At 44.4% G+C, this 23036-nt stretch overlaps 1 protein-coding gene across 6 annotated transcripts in view; it reads right to left on the minus strand.

The window, feature by feature from the left end:
• The window catches only part of FYN (FYN proto-oncogene, Src family tyrosine kinase), a 200090-nt gene that overhangs the window by 3030 nt on the left and 174024 nt on the right, over positions 1-23036 (minus strand). For all 6 annotated transcript variants that reach the window (XM_075923993.2, XM_075923991.2, XM_075923992.2 and 3 more), the window contains 3 exons: positions 21369-21445; positions 21111-21264; positions 9289-9420 (listed from right to left, as the gene is read on the minus strand). In XM_075923993.2, the coding sequence (XP_075780108.1) occupies positions 9289-9420; positions 21111-21264; positions 21369-21445 (363 nt within the window). The remainder of the gene's footprint in view (positions 1-9288; positions 9421-21110; positions 21265-21368; positions 21446-23036) is intronic.

Genomic DNA, 23036 nt, shown 5'->3' on the forward strand with positions numbered 1-23036 from the left:
GGACAAAATACAAACAAGATTACCCTGCTCACAAGGAGACCAATTCTCTTTGTATGGATATCTCTACTCATGCTATGAGATATACTTCCCACAATGAGGTCTGTTGCCAGATATCTGCCTTCTTTATCTGTGCCTTGGGTTTCCAAGTTATTCCCTCAACAGCAGATCACTCAGCTGAAATTTTTTCACTCTAAGAAGTTAAAACATATTAGCAACCTTAACATCAGCTTAACCAAATTCTTTGATATTTTTCTTGGCTTTTTAATAATATAAAGGAAAAATACCAGTATCCCATCATATGGAAGTACTTATTAGAATATACGTACATTAATTATATTTTAAATGGCAGCTTAGATTCCAGCTTACTAGTACTGTAATACGTTTTCGACCAAGCTATACCTGCAGACTAGTATCCTTAATCTTGTGAGTCCTGCTGAGAAACTCTGTAGGCATCTCAGTGGGTTTAGGACCTGCAATGGTTCTTACAGCTACTAGACTCCCTGGAAGGCTTAACAGTCTTATTAGTTCAACGTCCTGAAGCCTACATTTGACAATTCTGCCAAGTTCATAAGACTCTAAGTTCACTAAGTCAGCCAGACTTTGGCATCTCTTAAAAATCTGCCACATACCAAATGGACATGCAGATGGACCTCATTTGTCAACATGTAATTTCCAAAATATATCCCACCAATGGCAAAAATACCACCACCAGTGCTCTCTCCACAAGTCGTTCACCAGAAAGGGAAGGTGATGTTTCTAGGTCTCAATGTCTTTGAGGCATGCCATCACAGCAGTGAAAATGTGTCACACAGGCAAGTATTTGTTTCAAGACATCAGTGTACAACACATATAATGCACAAAAGCATAAAGGCAGCTCTTGCCTCAATGAGATTACAATTGAAAAGAAGGCAGATAAACAGCATGCTTTGGGAAATACTGAAGTTGTTTGACAAGGTTTTGTTTTTGAATTACAAATGCCCCTAATTTTTCAAACCCTCATCTTTGAATCAGCTGGATCAAGTCATCTCACATTTTGGTGTAAAAATCTCTTCAACACTTCTCATCCCTCACAGGCTAAATTATAATTCTTTCAAGATTACATAGATAAGATATTTTTAGTAACATAGGTAAAAATATTGTTTACATTCTAGAATTTTTAAGTTGGCAGGGCCCCTCTATGTGTCAGGCAAGTACAACACCATCACCACAAACTGCCCTCCCAAATTGGAATTAATTAGTGTTTTGTTATTCTGGGATATAAGTTTAGTATTTGTATCCAGTGTATTATTTTCTACAGGCCAATACATGGTGACACTTGATAGCAGACTATACGCTGTAAGGAAAACTTAAGGAGAGAGTGAGGGAGGGGAAGGAGAAACCATTCTCAAACCTTTTCTCTTTTTTAAAAACACGTGGGAAAGATTAACAAATTCCATGTACTGCACTAAGTGGAAACATATTGACATTCTCCCTCCACCCCCAGAAAATCCAGCTATAAAACAATGAATCTGGCAATTGCTTGTCATCCTAGTGCTGTCCAGAAGAATTCATCCTGCAAAGTCTGAGACTCAATCAAGCTACCCTTGGCATTCATTCTGAAATTCCGATCACTGCCAATAGTCACAGAACCCATACTTATCCAATAAACTTCACGTTGTTTTAAATGAAATGAGCTATCAATTTGAAAGGAACACTGCCAAGGTAAAAACATTATCACATTTTAGTCCATCTGAATTACTAATATATTTAATGTATTGACTCACTTAAAACATTTTTTAATTCTTATGCTGTTTACTTTTTAATAGGATACGTGCATTTAGATAGGTCCGTTTCACTGTTATTCTATATTACCACAAAGCTGTTGTATTTCCATTTCTAACAAAGCAGAGAATATTTAAACAGTTTGTACAGTTCTAAAAAAAGTCCAACCTTTTCATTTACTTAAACAAATACATACATATTTGTAGGAGGCTTCTAAACCCTTTGAAGGTTCTCTTATAAAATCTATGTCTAGAAAACAGACTAATAACATGTTATTTCAGACAGCAGAGATTTCACTATACTGGATTTCAGCTACATTCAAATTTTTTCTAGTAGTGAAGGATGTTGCCATTTTAAGATCATACATTTTCCTCTCTCAGATTATTAGAGATTTGTATGTGAATCACTAAAGCTGCTGGGAAGCTATACAAATCTGCTACCTAAAGCTATACTTATCAGAAACAGAGATGTTCTCCCACCTGGTTCACCTAGAAAAGCTCTGACAGTTTCTCACTCCTGATCACTCACTTTTATTTTGGGGTAAAGGGACAGAGTGTCATGAATGAGATCTAAAAGCTCAGTTCTGGCTTGGAGTGAAGTCCTGATAGCACAGACTGAGGAAGAATACTGCAGGCTCTCTTCCCAGGACCTCCTTGTCAGCCTTGGCGCAGGAGGCAAGGCAGAGGGGGGAGGGGCACATGTGCTACAGAGACTGAGGGCAGCAGTCGGGGAACAGGTTTTTGTAACATAGCCTCTAGGGCTGTCTACATTTCAGCAGCAGCCTCTTTAGCCCTAAATCAGGAGGCTTTTATCGTGATGGCTTTATGCTTACCCTTGTCCCTCAGCAGAATTTTATGCTGCATCTTTTAAAGGCACAGCACATAATCACATTCTAAATTAAAAGTGGGATATTTCAGGACACCCATGATTTGTCATATCTTTTCCACAGGTTAATTTAGGTTTCTCTTCCTACACAGCTCTTACAATGATGAATGGCTTTATCATCCAAAGGATATCTCCTTTAAATAAAAGCTCTCTCATTTCCTGCAGTATCCTCCTCTGCATGAATTACTTCTCTGTCCCCGTCTACCAAACAACCACCCTCTCTGCTGTCACATCCCTTCACTGTACATTTCTTCTGGGCTACCCATAAAAAAAGTTATATGTACAGCCGTAACACCACCAAACCTCAAAGTCAAGCCCACAGCTAATTTCTCACAATACCTTTTGCATCTTTTAGACTGCGTCTCATTACTTGGGTTATGTTACCATTTCTTGTGTATTTTTCTCTGAAAGCAAGAATAATCCTCATGGCATTAGCCAATATTCTCAAGAAACAGCTTGGACATTTTTAAGAGCTAACAGACTCTTCCTCACAGTGAACAGTATTTTATGATACAAACAGTTCCACTGAAATGCATGTGTATATGTTGTAGGTACAATTTGCCAGGAGACCTGGCTGCACAATCGTGCCCGTCACTTTTGCAAAGGGAGCTTTGCTATTTTCCAAAAGCTGCACTCAGAGGGGATTCTTTACAGAATTTGATAGCACAGTGGTATTTACTTCCAGTAGAACATGTACATATGCTGCCATTCTGTGCAAGAACATACTAATAGCAATTTTAACACCAGAAAGCAGGCTAGGCAAGGCCAGGGGCAGCCCGTGAGCATAGACAGATTCGGCGGTCGCCTAGGGTGCCGCCGGCCCAGGGCACTCAATGATGACATCACAGGGTGCCCAGGCATCCGATGACGATGTCACGGCCATTGACAGCCGTGCAGGCAGGGGCACCAATTGCATCTTCTGCCTGGGGCGCCAGCTGCCGCACCCGGCCTCAGGCCGCTCCTGAGCAAGGCAGATGTGAATGTTCAGTGTAGCTGGACTGCCTGGTAGACAACATTTAGAAACAAGGATACTGAGGTATGACAGCCAAAGATTTGTAGCTCCTACTTCTGAACTGTGGTAAAAGATTAAGATTCGAGGGGAAACTGGGTAAAGCAAAAATGGTAAAACTAAAACTAAGATGAAGTTCATTTTTTACTTTGCTTCTCTCCCACCCCAAATAGTTTTTATTTCTCCCCACATACTACTAGGCTGAGTCTAGACTGGCATGATTTTGCAGAAATACTTTTAACTGAAAAGTTTTTCCATTAAAAGTATTTCCGCAAAAGAGCGTCTAGATTGGCACAGATGCTTTTGCGCAAAAAGTGCTTTTGCACAAAAGCATCCATGCCCAGTATAGACAAACTTTTGCACAAGAAAGCGCCGATGGCCATTTTAGCCATTGGGCTTTCTTGCGCAAAAAATGAAGGTGCCGGTCTACACTGGCCCTCTTGTGCAAGTATTCTTGCGCAAGAGGGCTGTGACGTAGTGGGGGTACCTGGCTGGTTTCTATGCTGCTGGCTCTGGGGTAAACCCCACTGGCTGCCGTGGGTACCACGACCCAGCAAAACAGGATGAGTCACTGTGCAAACCAGTATGGCCAGACACCCCCCATGGAGAGGAACAAAGGAAGGTGGAATGCTGCCCTGGCTGGGGGGCAGGGCTGGAAGAGGGTTAGTTAGTTGCTGGCTGGAAGCATGGAGGAGACAGCCTAGGGAAAGGGGCTGGAGTTTAGGGGCCCAGTCTCCCCCATCTCAAGGGGGCCTGAGGCAGCCTAGCCCAGCTCTGTGACCAGACTACATCTGTGCTGTGCTGTAACCTGGAGAGGCAATAAACTTCCTCTATTCCACCGGCTGGTGCAGTCTGTTTGTGCCATTTCGGGGTGCAGGAGACGGGGGACCCCCAACGCGCCGTCACACTGGTGTCAGAAGTAGGATGCACTGCACCCCGTGAATGGAGCTTCCAGCGGCGAGCGACAAGGTGCAGTAGAAGCAAGAGCCCTGGAGCCAGGAGGCCAGGAGGCTGGCGGATGAGTTCACGGAGAGCCGGTCCGGGTGTGAACGGGAGTCCCGGAGAGAAAGGGAACCGCGCAGAGACCGGATCTCGGCTGAGCGATGGAGGGAGTCAACTACGGAGCGAGACCAAGGAACAGGTCGTCTGTGCCCCAGAGAACCAGCCAGGGCCTGGACAGAGACAGCCCAAAGCCTAACTTGCCATCGCTGTGGGCAAAAAGGCCACAAGAGGGCTCAGTGCACCAGGTCCCATGACCTGGGACTTTCCAGGGTTAACTGGCTGGGGCGGGAGGAAGGGCAGGCTGCCCCAGAGGCAGGGGCTGGCAGGCAAACCTCAGCTCAGAGAGAGGGGAAGGATGCTCAGTGCACCTCCCCTGGGAGGTCTGACCCTCGGGAGGCGGATTTCTCCGTGTACCAGGTGGGGGCAGGACGGCCCCTGCGGAGCGAGTGCCTCATACCCCTGGAGGTGGATGGTAGGAAGGTGACGGGCTTCTGGGACACAGGGGCAGAGGTGACTCTGGCCCGATCCGACAGTGGCCCCAGAGCGGATACTACCCCACACCCAGCTGACCCTGAAGGGCATAGATGGGTCCCCGTTTAAGGTGCCTGTAGCCCTGGTGCATCTGAAATGGGGGGCGAAGGAAGACCTCAAGGAAGTGGGGGTGCACCCGCACTTGCCCACTGAGGTGCTGATGGGGAATGACCTAGAGGAGTGGCCCCATTAATCCCAGCGGGCTCTAGTCACTACCCGGAGCCAGAGCCAGCGGGGGGCTGACAACGTGGGTCCAGGGAAGGACTCCTGGCAGCGTCCTCAGGGTCCCATCCCAGTGGACACGGGGTCCAGCCGGGCTGGGACTCCGGACCTAGGTAAAGGTGGGGAACAGGTCCCAATCCCTGCCTCAGCAGCTGAATTCCAGGCTGAAGTGCAGGCAGACCCCTCCTTGCAGAGGCTGAGGGACCAGGCTGGCCTCCGTGCAGCTCAGCCCCGGGGGAGAGGTGGCCAGGAGAGGTTCCTGTGGAAGCGTGGATTCCTGTTCCAGGAATGGCTTCCCCCCAGGAAGGTGAGGGCATAGGGGGTCCAGCGGCAGCTGGTCGTCCCCCGAAAGTATCGCCTCAAGCTGCTGTATTTGGCCCACGACATCCCCGTTGGGGGCCACCGGGGGATCCGGAGCACCCGGCTAAGGCTGCTCCAACACTTCTATTGGCCGGGAATCTTTACAGCCGTGCAGCGGTACTGCCGGTCCTGTGACTCCTGCCAGAGGGGCGGGAAGGCCCAAGACAGTAGGAAAGCGGCTTGGGGGGTCTCTACCCCAGGTAGAGGACCCTCTGGGCTCGCTGAGAGAGCTATGGGAGGGGAAGACCCCCCTGGATGGAGCGTCGGGTGTGGGAGCCGCCCTGGCTGTCCAGAGAAGGATCGCTGGGCTCATGGCCCTGGCCCGAGAGACCCTGGCCAGAGATCAAGGCCAGCGGAAGGGTGGGTGTGACCCCCGAGGACAGGCCTGTGCCAGTCGCCCTGGAGCGGGGTGGCGAGTGGACAGAGGGAAGCCAATTCATGTGGGGCCTCGCCACGGCCGGCCCGAGTCAAGGGGAGCACCCATGTCCCCAGGGCGGGTTCCCACGCAGAGGACCCAAACTTCCCTAGGTCACGAGCGGAGTGACCCTGCTCAGTTCGCTCTCGGATGGGGGAGAACTGTGACGTAGTGGGGGTACCTGGCTGGTTTCTATGCTGCTGGCTCTGGGGTAACCCCCACTGGCTGCCGTGGGTACCACGACCCAGCAAAACAGGATGAGTCACTATGCAAACCAGTATGGCCAGACACCCCCCATGGAGAGGAACAAAGGAAGGTGGAATGCTGCCCTGGCTGGGGGGCAGGGCTGGAAGAGAGTTAGTTAGTTGCTGGCTGGAAGCATGGAGGAGACAGCCTAGAGAAAGGGGCTGGAGTTTAGGGGCCCAGTCTCCCCCATCTCAAGGGGGCCTGAGGCAGCCTAGCCCAGCTCTGTGACCAGACTACATCTGTGCTGTGCTGTGCCCTGAAGAGGCAATAAACTTCCTCTATTCCACCGGCTGGTGCAGTCTGTTTGTGCCATTTCGGGGTGCAGGAGACGGGGGACCCCCAAAGCGCCGTCACAAGGGCTTATTCCTGACTGGGAGCATCAAAGTATTTGTGCAAGAAGCACTGAATTCTTACATTAGAACGTCAGTGCTCTTGCGCAAATTCAAGCGGCCAGTGTAGACAGCTGGCAAGTTTTTGCGCAAAAGCGAGTGCTTTTGCGCAAAATCTTGCCAGTCTAGACGCACCCCTAGAGACTAATATCTTTGAAGTTGCTTACTTGAATACCCTGTATTATAAGGGGTTAAAGAGAGCATCAACACATTTATTGAATATTGCACTCCATGGGCTAAGAAATCACTGCTGGTAGTGACTACTATGGTTGGGATGTAAGGTTTAATTGTGAACTTTGACATCTCTTCAATCTCTACCTCCTTTTCATCTTAGGCTATGTCTAGACTACCTCCCTCTTTCGAAAGCGGGATGTAAATTAGGCAGATCGAAATTGCAAATGAAGCCAGGATTTGAATTTCACATGCTTCATTTGCATAATGGCGACTGCACATTCTTTTGAAAAAGGGCTTTTGGAAAGTGAAATCGCCATCTAGACGTGGTTCTTTTGGAAAAAACCATTTTCGAAAGAACCGTAATGCCTCAAAAACTGAGGTTTACAGGATCTTTCGAAAAAGTTTTTTTCCCTGAAAGAACCATGTCTAGATGGCAGTTTTACTTTCAAAAAGCCCTTTTTTGAAAGAACGCGTGGCTGCCATTATGCAAATGAAGCACGGGAAATTCAAATCCTTGCTTCATTTTCAATTTTGATCTGCCTAATTTACATCCCTCTTTCGAAAGAGGGATGTAGTCTAGACATGCCCATAGCATCTGAGGGTCACATCTTTGCTCCTTCTCACTCAAAATGGAGCACTAGGGTGCTTGATTTGCAGACTGAGGGAAGAGAGAATGCCAGACTTTCCATTCATACACACAATTTCCTCTTCTCTGCAGCGTGTTCCCGTTTCTGCTCTATGCTGTGCCTTCCCTTTTAACGCAATCAAAATAAGATGATAAAGTAACCCTTTTCTCTCACGCATTCGATGGCATGGCATCTTTGCAATCCAGACATAGGTATGTATGCACAGAGGCAAACAATCCACATACATTCTGTCTTCTCATACATTTGAAGTGAAAATACTTTCTTTTTTCCAACCCCAAGACTATAAGCAGCAGCATATGTAGACTGCCCTTCAGAAGCTGGCATTTGATATATGGCTCTGAATGCTTTGATAACTGCAGAAATGGACTCTAAAGCATCACACACACTGCTTTAGAGTACTTTCAGTTATAACCTACCATCAGTCTGTTATTTACTATATATTTGAAAGAGTTTACCGATTTTTTGACTCTTTCCCATTGCTGGCTGTTTCCCTTCATCTGGGAGCTATGGTAAAGTGCACAGTTTGCTGCATTCCTCATTCTAGCTGGGGAGTGCAGGGGGCAGATGAACCCAGACCTGCCCCATCCAGGGGACATGCACCCCTCCCCTGGCCGTTCCTGCTGAAACTTCAGAGGCCATGAAGAGGCGCTTCTCACCTCGCCTCAAGTGGCTGCAGTGAGAGGACTGGGGTTGTCCTCTCTCCCCAAGGCAGCCTTCATACTGAGCCCCTCATCCCCAGCCCCACCCCAGAGCAATGATTTAAATGAAGAAAGACAAAAATTATGTGACTTAAGGTCCCAAGCAATGCTGGGTAAATCTTCTAGAAGCATATAAATCCCATGAAGTGATAAGCTTAACCAGTGCTTTCACAGATTGTATTCACAATGTTAGGTAAAGAAGAGATTTATTCTCAATGAAGCGTACTGTGTTCACTATTCCCTTCCTCCCATATGAACACCTTCATCCTTCAGAAACTGTTAAAGTGAAGCTGGTCCTTCTGAAAACATACACAAGTATATCCATTCATCCTTAAAGTATCACTCCATGGCAAGGTTTCAACAAAAAAAGTAATAGACCCTCACGTTCCCCGGCCTGGAGAATCCATTTTGAACTTGCATTGGATTGGGACCTACATGTTACATTAACAAATTCTTTCACTTCCATTCATCTTTATTCCCAGGATTGAGATTTAGAAGTATCTAAAAAGAGATTTGGAAATGTTGGGTATCCAAAGCTAGTACAGCTCGACTGATGTATAATCAGTTAAATCCATTCTGTATCTTATCTCCAATATCATTAAGAAAAAATTGAATGCAAGTGCTATTGAGATGTTTATGGGCTAAAATCCAGCACTTCTACATTATTTTACTTATTTTGCTGGCAAAACAATCATCAGCTTAATTGATATCAGTAAAAAGGGATCAGAAAGAAAGTAGGTTAGATGTACTGCCCAGATACAACCTTTACAATGGTACACACATACTAAGGCCCAAAATTAGGAAAGTGTTTAGGCACATGTTCAGCTTTAAGAATGTGATCCCATCTGAAGTCAATGGAATGACTTACATGTTTAAAGTTACATGTTTGCTTAAGAACCTTCCTGCATTCAGGCCTAGAATGGTATTGCTGACTGTTTAAATCTCTTACCTGGGTATGGAACTCTTCCTTTTGTTACAAGCTCTGTGAGTAATATTCCAAAAGACCATACATCTGATTTTATTGTGAACCTTCCATACAATGCTGCTTCTGGCGCAGTCCATTTGATGGGGAACTTTGCACCTAATGAAAGAAACAATTGGGTTATGATCAAAATGTGGTCAAGTACAGAAGTAACAGATGACAGTTTCATTCTGTGGGAGCTGCAACAGTCAAAATATTACATACAGATATTAGCAAATAACTCAGTGGAATATGGTCAAGGCTACAATGTGTGATTCACAGAAAACAGGGTGGGTAGAATTTGTGGGTCAGAAGGGAAAGCTTAAGAGGAGCTTGTGGAATATGTCTTTACTCCAGCGTCCTTGTTAGCATGTTTCTCTCAAGGAAACATCAAAAAGTTTAAATTCAACATTGAGGTTTTATAAAAGGTTAAAAAAAAAAATCAACAGAAACCTCTTGTGCAAGTTCTTTCCCCAACAAGAATGTTTTTAATTAACATTTCCCTGCAGCATTCACAACTCAAACATTGCTACACCAGGCTAGTGCATTAGAAGTGAAATTTATTAGAAACACACCTTTCTAACGTTACTGTCCAGTGGGAGCAGAAATACAAACAGTAAAACATACACTTCAAAATTATCTAAGATGTTACTAGTAACATTCAAGGATTTAAAAAAAAAAAATTGCAAACGAAGTTTCTTTGCATGTGATGTCAGGGCAGACTTGTGGCCTGTGATTTATGTCTTGACAGTTTCCTTTTAAGTTCCTAGAACTGAAAGGTCTATAGAGATGTGCATTTCTAATGTGTTCATCCATCAACCTAGCATGTAGGAAACAATGATAGCAGCAGGGGTGATTTTTACCTTTATCAGTGAGTAAAATAATGGATCCTTTAAACATTGATTTATTTGCTTTTCTAATCACTCATCATGTGGGTGCCTAAAAAGTTAGATATTTAGATACCTGAATAAACATGGCCTGATTCCACAGTGCTGTGCACCAGCCATTCCCGCTGCCTTCAAGGAGACTTGTCTGCACTCCGCATGCCTGAAAGTCTGGCCATTTCATACTTTTGTGCATACACCCAGGATTAGGAGCTTAATTTTAGGCATTCAAGTTTGAAAATTTTGAATACGAATGTTTCCTTATGTTACTTCCTGAAGAGATTGGTTTGAGATTACAGAGCTTCTTATCAAAATCTGCAGAGAACCACTTTATCATCTTCTAAATTATTCCTTAAAATCCAATTTGCGGTGGTGTCTACAAATCACAGCTGTCTACAACTAATGAGACTTTCTGTCTGGAATCCATACTCCTCCACGCCCTCTCCAGCATCAGCATTGGCTCTGGGAGGCTGGCTCCTAACTGGCTTCTCCTCAATTATCGAGAATGCTAGGAGGACTACAAGCCCCACACAGCACCCTGGAGAAAGCACAAAATGCACATGAATATGGTTTGTGCTTTGTATCTGTTTCAATTGCTGCTCCAGATGGCCAGTGTTGAAAGTAACTTAAAATTTCTTATGGGTACTGTCCTATTGCAGCTCGGCTCCCTGCAGCTCTTTAAATAGCTCCCTGCTGGCTTTGGCGGCAGCTCAATCACCCTTTGCCAGAGCTGTGCACTGAGGCACACTCCCTTACTTCACCTCTGCAGATGGCCCTGTTTTGCTTGAGAATGGGTCATGAAGGGCAGGGACTACATCCCATTGTGTTCACATACATGCAGGTGCTACAGTGGAGAGTCACCTCTCTTTACTAAGTACAGGCAGTCCCCGGGTTACGTACAAGATAGGGACTGTAGGTTTGTTCTTAAGTTGAATCCGTATGTAAGTCGGAACTGGCTGCTGAAACTGACCAGCAGCTGACTACAGGAAGCCGGAGGCAGAGTTGCTCTGTCCCGGGCATCCTGGAACCAGCCGCTGATCAGTTTCAACAGCGACTGAATCTGGACGCCAGTTCCGACTTACATACAGATTCAACTTAAGAACCCCAGGCGTCCCCAAGTCAGCTGCTGCTGAAACTGATCAGCGGCTGATTCCAGGAAGCCTGGGGCAGAGCAACTCTGCCTCGGGCTTCCTGTAGTCAGCCGCTGGTCAGTTTCAGCAGCGGCTGACTTGGGGACGCCTGGGGCAGAGCAGCTGGGGTGCTGCCGGGTTGGTTCAGTAGCGCCGAGAGCAGCACTGCGGGACCAACCGGCAGCGCCCCAGCTGCTCTACCACAGGCGTCCCGAGAAAAGCCTGGTCTGCTGGGGGGGGGGGGGGGGGGGAGGGGGCGCACTAGCTGCGCCCCCCCCCCCCCCCCAGCAGACCAGGGAGACGTGGGCGGCGGGACCGAGATGTGCTGCGATCCCACCACCTGGGTCCTCCGCGGCTTTGCTTTGCATCTCCCTGGTCTCCTGGGGGGGGGGGGGGGGGACCCTCAGCAGACCAGGGAGACACAGAGCAGCTTTTCTCGCCCTGGAGGACGCGGGCGGTGGGACCGCGGTGCGTCTGGGCAGTCCTGCCGCCCGCGTCCTCCAGGGCGAGAAAAGCTCCGTTCGTAAATGCGAATCCGACATAAGTCGGATCCGCGTAACCCGGGGACTGCCTGTAGTCTTAGATCTGGAGGATTGGACTTCGGATGGGGGTGCTCCAAGGAAGCCAAAATCTTAGTTTCATTGTTATTTATTTATTGTGCATGTTTAGTTTGTTAAATTTTCCTTTTTCTGTTCCACTCTATCACCGAGCAGTTTTCTTCTCTTGTGCTTCCTGCTAGGATCCAGAGATGGGAATCATCGGGGGCTGGCCCTGGAGGAAAGGTACCCCACTGGGCTTCTTCACACAGCTCAGTGTTTTTATAGATGGTTGAGGGATTGCAACAGCAAAATACTATCACAAATAAGCCTCCTGAATGCCGGGGTGGGTGCTCAGCTAGGCTGATAACTTTGGCACAAGGCTATGGCCAAGGCCTGGCTTCCATGAAAATCAGCTTTAATTACCACCAACGGTGCCATTTATGGCAAGTTGGGGGGAGTAACATTCCCCCTCCCGCCCGAGTTTGAACCACTGGATTTCATATTTAAGGTCTGCTTAAAGCCCATGTCCTGACTCCAGAGAGAGTTCTTAAATGTAACAGAGTTTGAATTGCTTGCAGGTTGCCTTTTGGGTAGAGAATTTGTTATAAAAAGAAGGAGGCAGGTAATTTTAAGAACAACAAAAGGCTGGGCGTTCAAGTGATTGAAAGATCATTAGATCCTGAAAACTTTGCTCAATACTGCACTTAAAAGATGGGGGGGGAAGGAGCAGGAATGAAAGTTGTGGTACAGGAATCTGCATTTGGACCAGTGCTGTTAAATTCATAAATGTTCTTGAAAAAGGGTTGAACTGAGACTAATCCAAAGCTGTCTGCAAAAAGTTACAAAGGGATCTCACAAAACTGGGTGACTGGGCAACATAAGGACAGATGGAATTCAGTGTTTATAAGTGTAAAGTAATGCACGTGGAAAAATATAAACCTAACTATAGATACAAAAATCATGGGGCCTAAAATAACTGTTACCACTCAAGAAAAAGATTTTGGAACCCTTGTGGATAGTTTCCTAAAAAATCTGCTCAGTGTGCAGTGGCAGCCTAAAAACTAAAAAGCTAACAGAGGATTGGGAATCATTAGGAAAGGAACAGATAAGAAGACAAAATACCATGTTGCCGCTATATAAAGTCATTGCATGCCCACATCTTAAATATTATATGCAGATCTGTTCATCCCATCTAAAAAAAGATATTCTGGATTTGGAAGAAGTACAGAAAAGGCAACAGAAATGATTAGGGGTAAGGAACAGCTTCTCTATGAGGAAAGATTAACAAGACTGGAACTTTTCAGCTTGGAAAAGATATGACTAAAGGGTGAGGGGATATGTCAGAGATCTACAAAATCATGAATGGTGTGGAAAAATAGAATAAGGAAATGTTATTCATTTCTTCACTAACATAATACAAGAAACTAAACCAATTAAATGTATAGGCAGCAGATTTAAAACAAACAGAATAGGTGACAGGGGATGGATCATGATGATTGCCTCTTCTGTTTATTCCTTCTGAAGCACCAGGCATTGCCCACTGTTGGAAGACAGGATACAGGGCTAGAAGGACCATTGGTCTTTTCTGATCTTATATAGAGCTGAAATGTATCTGCCCCCTGTTGTAACCCACTAAACTCTACTCCTCTTCCAGAGCCTAGGAGTCCTGACAGGGTCTCTCTCTCTGTCCACAAAGTAAGGATATACATTACAATTTTGAGCCTAACCAGTGTCCCTTAAGTGACTTGCCACAAGAAGTCAGAATATGTTAGTGTTAGAGCTGAGTGGGTCTAATATTTATTTAATTTTCTTTCTTTGATCTAGGAATTAGATACAGTGCTCCTATTAGCTAACTACTAAGTTGTCTGCCAAAAAAGTAGAGTTTTCCAATGCCTTAGTAGCCCCCGGATAGAGGTGACACGTGTGTGGGCAATGGCAGATGCGGCTGGTTCCCCTCCCTCCATTTGGTGCTTGGTTTGTACTAAGCCTGCTCAATAACATTGCTGAAGCCTCTGTCTTCAGTCCATTCCCCTCATGCTCTCATTCTTCTCCCCACCCCCGATCATGGCATGCTAAGTCATTCCCTCCTCACCAAAATCTGAAAAGGCGCCCCGACTGCCACTCCTAAATGCACTCCTCGGTGTGTCTGCCTCTGCCTCACAGGGGTAGTGCCTCAAGACGCTGCAGTTCAGATGCTACCCCAGCACATCTTTTGATCTACAAACTGCAACTGAGCCCATAGGCTGCAGTACATTATGTAAAGATGCAGACAGGTCTAAGACAGTACATTGAACTAGCCACCTTCATGCTGTGAACAAACATCAGATAAAAGTATCTGACTGACAAATGTGCTAAGTCGTCTCATGGGCCAAATCCTCAGCTGGTGTAATTTGGTTTATCTCCATTGGTGTGAATGGTGCTCTGCAGATCTTTATCAAAGGGGAAATCTGGCTCAGTGGTTTCTGCTGGCAGGGTAAGTATTGTGTTAATATTAAAAGCTAATAGATCTATAACATGACTGACATACCAATCACTATTTAAATGTATTCGGTCAGCACAGTCTGTCCTTGCCCTCCAGTCATGTCTGAATGGATTGCTTTTATGCACACTTATCAAGCCAGTTCTGAAATTAATTCTCAACGAGAGAAGCAATTCTTGCTAGGCTGTGCTGCTTACAACGTAGCCCTCAGATGTATGGCTAGCTCAGTGGAGTTAGTGAGAGGAAATAACGTTCGGGAACTTTAGTTGTTAGGGCAGCAACTCTACTAGAAAAGGAAGTTAGTAAGAGTCAGAGGCCTGTTGTTAAACTCCCTGAATGTCTGGGCAAGATGAGAGAGAACCAGACTTTGTCAGGATCCGGAGGACTGTAACCCAAGGTTCCCTCTAAGCTAAGCAGCTGTCTAATAAGCCCCGTGCAGGGGCTCAGATAAGCCCTGTGCAGGGGTTCAGCAGGGCTAGATTCAGAAAGGAGTTTTAAGGACTGCAGCCCTTAAAGCCCCTCTGTTCTGGGTCAATTCTTTCTGGTGGGTGGGAGGGCAGTTCTACATGCTACCATTCCTTCCCCTTGGGCTGGAGCGGTGTCATTGCAAGTGCTAGGAAGCTCTTTTCCAGCAGCCCCCATTGGCTGGGAATCACAGCCAATAAGAGCTGCAGGAGGGCAGTGCCTGCAGGTGAACACAGAGCAGCATAGAACCACTAGTTCTTCCCATCAATGCCAGGTAAGCACCCCGAATAGTGATAGAGATGTAGCCGTGTTAGTCTGGGATAGCTGAAGCAAAATGCAGGACAATGTAGCACTTTAAAGACTAACAAGATGGTTTACACCCCCACCTCCTGCCTCAGCCCCTTCCACCAGCCTAGTCCCTTCCTAGACCCCATACTGCAATCTAAGCCCCCTCTTGCATCCTAACTGCCCGGATTCCAATCCCTACCCCATCCTCTGGCCCTGAGCCAGCTCCTACCCTCCAAACCCCTTAGCCACAGCCTGCAGCACCTCCTGCATCCCAAATGCCTCATTCCAGAGCCTGGACCTCCAGCCAGAGCCCTCAGTCCTTCCTAACCCTGAGCTCCCACCCCACACACTGAACCTCTTGGTACCACCCTCACCACAGATCATCCATGAATGAATTTTCTTATTTGCATCAATATGGAGGTGAAATCTCACACATCACCTCCATATTGAAAGTCCATAGCCGTGGTAGTCTGTAACTTTAAAAACAACGAGTAGTCCTATGGCACCTTAAAGACTAACTATATATATATAAAACGAGCGTTTGTGGGCAAAACCACTTCTTCAGATGAGATGTTCTTGAATGGAAAAAAAGGGACCTTCAGAACAAGAAGGGAGAGGGAGAAAAAAAAGTACTTGTCAAGTCCCAGTGCTAATGAGGCTAATAGTGTGTCCCGGAAGCATCCCATACTGAGCTTTTGATGTCAATAGGGTGCTGAATTTAAGGAAAGCTGATTTTATAATATATCAACCAATTCAAGACTTTATTCAGGCCAAGGGAGATTGTGTCAAATTTGTATATGAAGGTAAATTCTGCACTCTCTCTCTCTCTATAGTTGGCTTGTGAAATTCCTTTGTAGAAGAATGGCTACTTGTAAGTCCATTAATGAGTGCCCAGGTAGGTTAAAATGTTCTCTTACAGGTTTCTGTGTGTTACCATTTCTAATATCTAATTTGTGTCCATTAATCATTTGTTATGGAGATAGTCCAGTTTGGTGTGTGTATATTACAATTTTGTTGTGTGTACCCATATGGAGGTAGGTGTATGTACACACACACCCCCTCCATATTGGTGCACATGAAATTAATTCTGCATATGAACATAAAAAATTTAAAGGGAACAGTGCCCAATTCAATTCCCCTTCTCACACTAAAATTTCATAACTGGAATATGGTAGTGCTGAATGGAATTGCCAAAATGTATTTTCTCATGCTAAGGAAACTTTTCAAGGTTTTTGTTTTGTACTTTTAAGTTTAACACCATGCAAAAAAATAAACAAGCAAAACCCCACAATGGAAACTGTGTTCCCACTGTCCCAAAACTGCTGCTGTATCCCTGCAGCCTATACTGAAACAAACCTGTTTCTAGGTCACCAAAGACAAGCATGGAGCCTGACAGAGGACACTATCTTTCTTGAGTAGAAAAGAAAAAAAAGACTCGGAGGGGTTTTTTTTTTTTTTTTTTTTAAAGAAGCTAACATGATAAACTATGGAAACTATTAGGTCAACTATTACAGCATTTAGTTCAATGTTAAGTAAAATGTGGTGCTGGAAAGGAAAAGCCACAGAGATAATAAAAATGCTGAAGCAAGCACGTAACAGGAAACAATTCAGTGTTGGTAGACGACTTTGAGTGACAAATACTGTGTGTGGGAGGACCTGAGCCAAAAATGCACTATTAAAACTTGTATGCTGAGAGAACAAATATGAAATTACAAGTTTGGTAAAACATTAGAAATGAGAACAAGGATCTTTATCCCATCTCACATGGGGAAATGGATCATAGGGAACTCCAAGTTTTTATCAGATCTCTGACTCTTCTATTCTTTGTCCCCTCTTTGAAGCCCCAACCCTTTTTGACCTGCTCACTCTCCTATTGGCAGAGGAAAACTGGATGAGATTTCCTTTGAAGTCTATCAGTGATTTTCCTCATACACCCAGGGCTTGCTACTGAGGAAAACAAAACAAAACAAAACAAAACAAAACCCCAAATAAAAAAAATGAGTCATTACTCCTTTTCTTCCATGGTACTGCTGGCCCTGGAAATGAAAGATGAAAAACTAAAACCTGGATGTTCTGGACCATGGTAAAGTCAGTTACAAACGTGGTGTGTTAGGTGGAGAACCAGATGACATTTCTCTATAGAGCACAAAGGAAACTCCCATTTCAAGAAAAATCAAAGCAGATACACTAGAGTAATGAGACAAAAAATGTGTCTGAGAGTTCACAAACACAAGCTACAAATATAGGTCTAGGTGGTCTGGAAGGCATCAGAAGAATCCTTATTGTGTCATCGGTGTTGGAGTAGCATGACCGCAAGTGCTGCCAATACATGCAATAGACACATGGTTTGGAAAACACATCCCCCTTTACAAAGGCCATTTTAAATTTGTATCAGCTGCTACTGCTTTTAATAGGAACCACTCCTTCCCAGCAGCTCTCCCAAGCAGACTACTATGTGCCTGCTAAGACTCACATCACTGATCTGGTTCAAGGTTTAATGGGAACAATACCATACGGGAAGCTGCAAGTAGGATATGATGCAAGGACTCTGACTCACTGGTCTGCAGGAGAAAAGGAGGTAGTATGGAGACATCTAACTCTGAAGCTTGCCTTACAAGGCTGACAAGTAAAAGTAACACCACTTAAGTCAACCATGCAGAAAAATGAGACTGTGACCTGGAAAATGATAAAATGGCAACTAGCAAAGAGGATGCACGCCTTTCAAATGAGTCACATTTTAATATACAATTATTTTCCTTTAATTATTTGCTCATTTACTAGAAAAGCAAGAATTTTTGACAACAAAGCAAGACAAGAAAAGTTAAATGTTCACTAGAAGCCAAATGACCTTTTTCATATATTCAATGGCAGAACATAGTTTCTAGTCACATTCTTAAATCACACTGGGTGTGACCATCTATTTCCTGCCTGATTACTAAAAAATGATGGATGCATGGAACTAACCGCTTTCTATTTACACCTTTCATAAATCGTGAGCAGTCAGACCTCTTCGCTTAAAACCAAAATAAATGTTCTGGTCAACAAAAACGTTACGCTGAGAAAGCTTAATCTGGACCAAGAATCTCTCATTCTAAAGCACTGGGGTTTAGATAGCCCCCCATCTGTTTACTTTCAAAATGGATCCAAAAGTAACTCTTTTTGGGAATTTAGGGGAAAAAAAGCCACCCAACCAACCAAGCTCTTGGAGAAAAGTGTGTGACCCTATACTACTTGATTGTAAGCTATAACCTTCAGAAAGGAACTGGCAGTCTGTCCCCCCTCTTTTTTCCACTCCTGTGTGTCAGAATCACCACAAAGGCAGTAGCTGCCTAGATACACAGAGAACTCCACAGATGAATGCTCACAGAGGACTAGACTGATAGGTCATGGGAAACGCACAAAGGTAGCACAACCATACTAATGGTCAAAATTGAGTTAAACCATAATTAAAGTCAATTCAAATCAGATTCCAGGCAAAAATGTTAGGTTATGAAGTGATTTTAAACCAGTTTCTAAGTCCCTAGGTTTGCACTGGTTGCCCAAATTGTATTAGAAACTAGGTTAAGTGAAACTGAGGATATACACAGTTGCTAAGCTCAGTGAAAGAGTAACTTAAGAGCAGGATTCATCAGCATTAGCAAAATTAGGAAACCAATTTAAACAAGATCTATAAACCTTTAGCACAGTAGTGGCTGGAGTAATCCTGGGAGCATGCAGTTCATGCACGCCTCTTGCTCAGGGCTCTGCTGTAAAGCACAGCTGATAGATAGCTCTCAATGAGGTAACTACGATGCAGTATGGTAAGTAAGAAAGAATCTACATTTCTCAGCAGCAGAAGCTGTGGCATAGAAAGTACTTGTGCACAGTACATTTGTGCTGGACACACAGAACTCAGTTCTCCTGACTTGCAGGCATGTACTCTAACCACAAAATTATCCTCTCTCCCTAACTTAGAATGCTTGCTTGTCTTCCCATGTGCAAACACTCTTTACTCTCAGTCCAAACTTCCTATCCTAACTTAAATCACTTTTTATTAGCCTACAAAATCCAAGATCATCTACAATGTATCTAAAACAGGGCACTTGGGGCTTCCAGGGATTTCTAACATGAAAAGAGCAAAGTTATTCCAGGAGATGTAACCCAGAAAGGAAACAGGACATGTAAGGGTTTCCTATGAATTCTGAGCTCAGAAAAAGTTGTCCCGTGATCATGTAGTTGCCTGGGTGACAGGCAGGGATCACGTGAGGATTGCCTGTAGTGTTTCCTCCCTCTGAGCATCTGGCATTGGCCACTGTCGGCAGACAGGATACTGGGCTAGACGGACCATTGGTCTGACCCAGTATGGCTGTTCTTATGTTATGTTCTTACTAATACAAATTGTTAGTCATGCAAAATATAAACTGGGGGCTTTCCAAAGAGATTAAAAAGGGCACTGAAACAAAAAGAAGATCGTACTCTTTTCTACTGTGCATTTTTTCAAGCTAATGTTATGGGCTGGATCCTGCTGCCTTTACTCAAGCATACTTCTCAGTCTGCAGGGACTAGACGCTATATATCAGAATGTGCACTGACTACAATTGCTCTGGAGATGTACATCTGATGTGTAGCTACTCCTGGATGCCAGGAGTGACTGGAGCCCTGAGGCTCAAATTAGCATTAGTTAACTCTCTGACTCAGTATTTATCACAGCTTCTTTACAAGCCCAGGCAGGAAAAAAAGAGGCTTTCTCTGTAAGCGGATCCCTTAAACTGCTCTCAAATAAGAGGAAAGACACCGTAAGCAACTGTTCGCATTAGTGTGAGTGCAGGCTGGTTAGGGCGCTACATTTCTGTAAACAAGTACAGCTGACAACAGCTGAAAGAAATTTATAGGGATCTGAATGACATGATAGATTTTATTCTGACTGAAAAATGCAGCAATCTGTGAACTCTTTGGCTCATTTGGTGAACATGTGAGAGCCAGAAAGCAAAAGAAAACTTTGCTAAAACAGAGATTCGACATTAGAACAGCGACATTTAGTTAAGATAAAAGCTCTTAATGGGTTATGAAGTACTTAACACTTCCTACTTTTTTATCTTGATTGGTTTAACAAAAGGCCCATGGGTTAATGGAATTCCAATATCTGGAGTGGCATTTATTGATACATATTGGGCAAGTGCTGCCACTGGACACACCAAAACCAAATCCACTGGCTTTGTAAACGTGAACAAGCATTGAAAAGTTAGGAACGATTAGTAAAGAATTATGAGTACCAAGTTTGTGTGTGTGAACATCATGGCTCAGCATGAACATAGTATTTTTAAAAGGGCATCTTTAAAGGGAGTGCAGTAAGAATTGCTATAAAAACTAATCAGCTCAAACAGTTTTGTGTATCAGTGGTTGCTCATGCCCAGCAACCTGTATGGCATTGGAGAATGGTTTTTATATTAAAAAAAAATCCCTAAAAGTTCCCAGAGAAAATAGTGCTCTCAGACACGCAGCTACATTAAAGAATGAGTACTTGATAAAAGTAACTTACTCCAAAATGGACAAAAACCCAAGAAAAATTAAGTAGAGCACAGCAATATTTACAAAGGTCAGTGTACACAAGAAGAAAAACATACATTTAATTAGAATATGTGTATGAGTGCGTGCCTCAGCTTACACACATAAATGTGCGTAGTGCTATAGGAGATTTTTTTTAAATTGTTCAGCTTTCCTTGTGAAGACAGGGGGAGGCGGGGAGGAGAGGAGTCCTCTGTCTGTTTGGGCACTCACATGATATTGTTTTCAGTTGAGGGTTGGCCAGAATTAACCAAACAAGTGACAGTTAAGCAGTTACACATTCCTTTTCTCCTGGGCTTTAGGTACTGCCTCAGCAAAGCTCTCAGATCTCTATCAGGATTAGGAATTAAAACATGTGTTTTTTTTTTCATAGAAGGTCAAATCCTGACCCTGGAGCAACCTCTTGGTACTTTAGCATTTTTTTCTTTATCTCTGTTTAAAAAAAAACCATATTCAAGGTTACATTTGTTATTGCTCCCACCTTGTCTTGCTGTGTATTCGTTGTCTTCAATCAATCTTGCTAATCCAAAGTCAGCAATCTTGCATATTAGGCCATTCCCCACCAGGATATTTGCAGATCGCAGGTCTCTATGTATGTAATTCATTCGCTCAATGTAAGCCATCCCTGCAGCAACCTGTTAGAAGCATAGTTTTCAATAGGTGTGATTTAAAAATGAAGTTCTACACAGTTGCAATACAAAACACATTCAGTTAATTACTTATAATTTTGAAGACATACCTGTGCTGCCATGTCCACCAAATTCGGTAACTTCAAGGCTCTTCCTTCTCCATCTTTTAAGAAGTCTAGCAAACTCCCTGAAAATGTAAGAGTTAACACTGAAGAGCCACTTTAAGAAAACAAGATTATAAATGAGGGAAGGATTCAGTTTAGTGAACAGTATTTAAAAGCAATATTTTTGGCTGAAATGATACTATGTCAAGTTTTTGGAATTAAGGAAATATTTCAAAAACAAGACAAGCCCCAATTGCAGATACATGTTAATTACAAATGAATTCTTCACTACATTCTCCTTGTGGAAGATTATGTAACTAAAGCAAACCCCCCCCCCAAAAAAAACCAAAAACAAAAAACCCACAAAAAAACCCACACACCAACCCGTTTTTCATGGGTGGCAGATATCAAAAGCCCTTCCCACACAGCTTTTATGTGGCCCTTCTCATACTCCTCCTCAGACCCCCTTCTGCTTCTCAATGGCCATCTGCTGTGGCTCTTTTCCCATAGCTGGGACTATTGGAGGCTGGCTTGCAGCCAAAGACTCCGGGTGGCAGGAGATGGTGCTTGTGCCACTTGCCAGGTGCACTAGGGATGGAGGGGAGGGGCATGCAGCCTGCCTGGTGCTCTAGGCTTAGAGGTACTCAGGCAGCGAGGGGGGCACTCTGGGCTCTGGAGGTGGACTGGGGGTGGCAGAGCGGGGCTTTAGGCATAATTGGTGGGCCAGGCCAGAGACTAGTCTCCCTGAGTCCATGGTTCACCGCCCCCATCCCCATGTCAGTTTTAAATTTTCCTAAATATACTAACAAAATACATAGGTCTAACTTTTCATGCAGGTGCTAATGTTCTTTGGGCCTGATCCAGCTGAAAATATCCACACAATTCCAAGACTGGAAGACTAGCAAGGGGTCAAAACAACTCCCTTATTAGCTCTTTAGTGACCTGAAAATGAAAAAGAAATCCCAGAGGCAGGGATCTGAGCATCCTGGAGAGGAATACAGATGGTGTCAATAGAAGAACTGCTGCTTTCTTGACCACAGGTTGCTGTTCCAGGAGGGAGGATTGTTGGGAAGAGATAGGGCCCGTCTGAGAGCATCTTTGTACACTGACTCATGATGGGACAACTGCCCCATACAGGGAGAAGAACGAGTTAAAAACGGCACCAGGCAGGCTGAATAGAACCCGTTAGCCAGAAGAGGGCTTATTGAGACAGCCAATAACCTAACAGAAGAACAACTACAGGAGAAAAACTGAAACTTCAGTAGAGCTTATTAGAGAAACTGAAGAATTGGTTTGAAATCGAAAAGATGGAATTCACTGAAGACAAATGCAAGTATTACACGTAAGAAGAAAACAATCAAGAGCACAAATGTAAAACAAGAATAATTGGCTAAACAGTACAAGTTGAACCTATCTAATCCAGGACCTTCCGTAACTGACCAGTTCTGAACAAGAGAATCTTCCCGACCTCAGGAGGTCAAAATTGTCTAGCAGCATTACCAACACTTCTACTGCTTACTGGGCTGTTAGAGGACATTTAGAGGTAAATTAGAGCTAAATAACAGCACAGAACACTGAGAGCCAGGACCGCAGAAAACTTGGCCACACCCATGACAAGTGGACATCTAGCTAACTAAAATAATTCTGGACAAGAGATGTTTCCAGACCAGAGAG

This window comes from Pelodiscus sinensis, chromosome 3 (assembly GCF_052426305.1).
Source record: "Pelodiscus sinensis isolate ZL-2025 chromosome 3, ASM5242630v1, whole genome shotgun sequence".
NCBI lineage: Eukaryota > Metazoa > Chordata > Testudines > Trionychidae > Pelodiscus > Pelodiscus sinensis.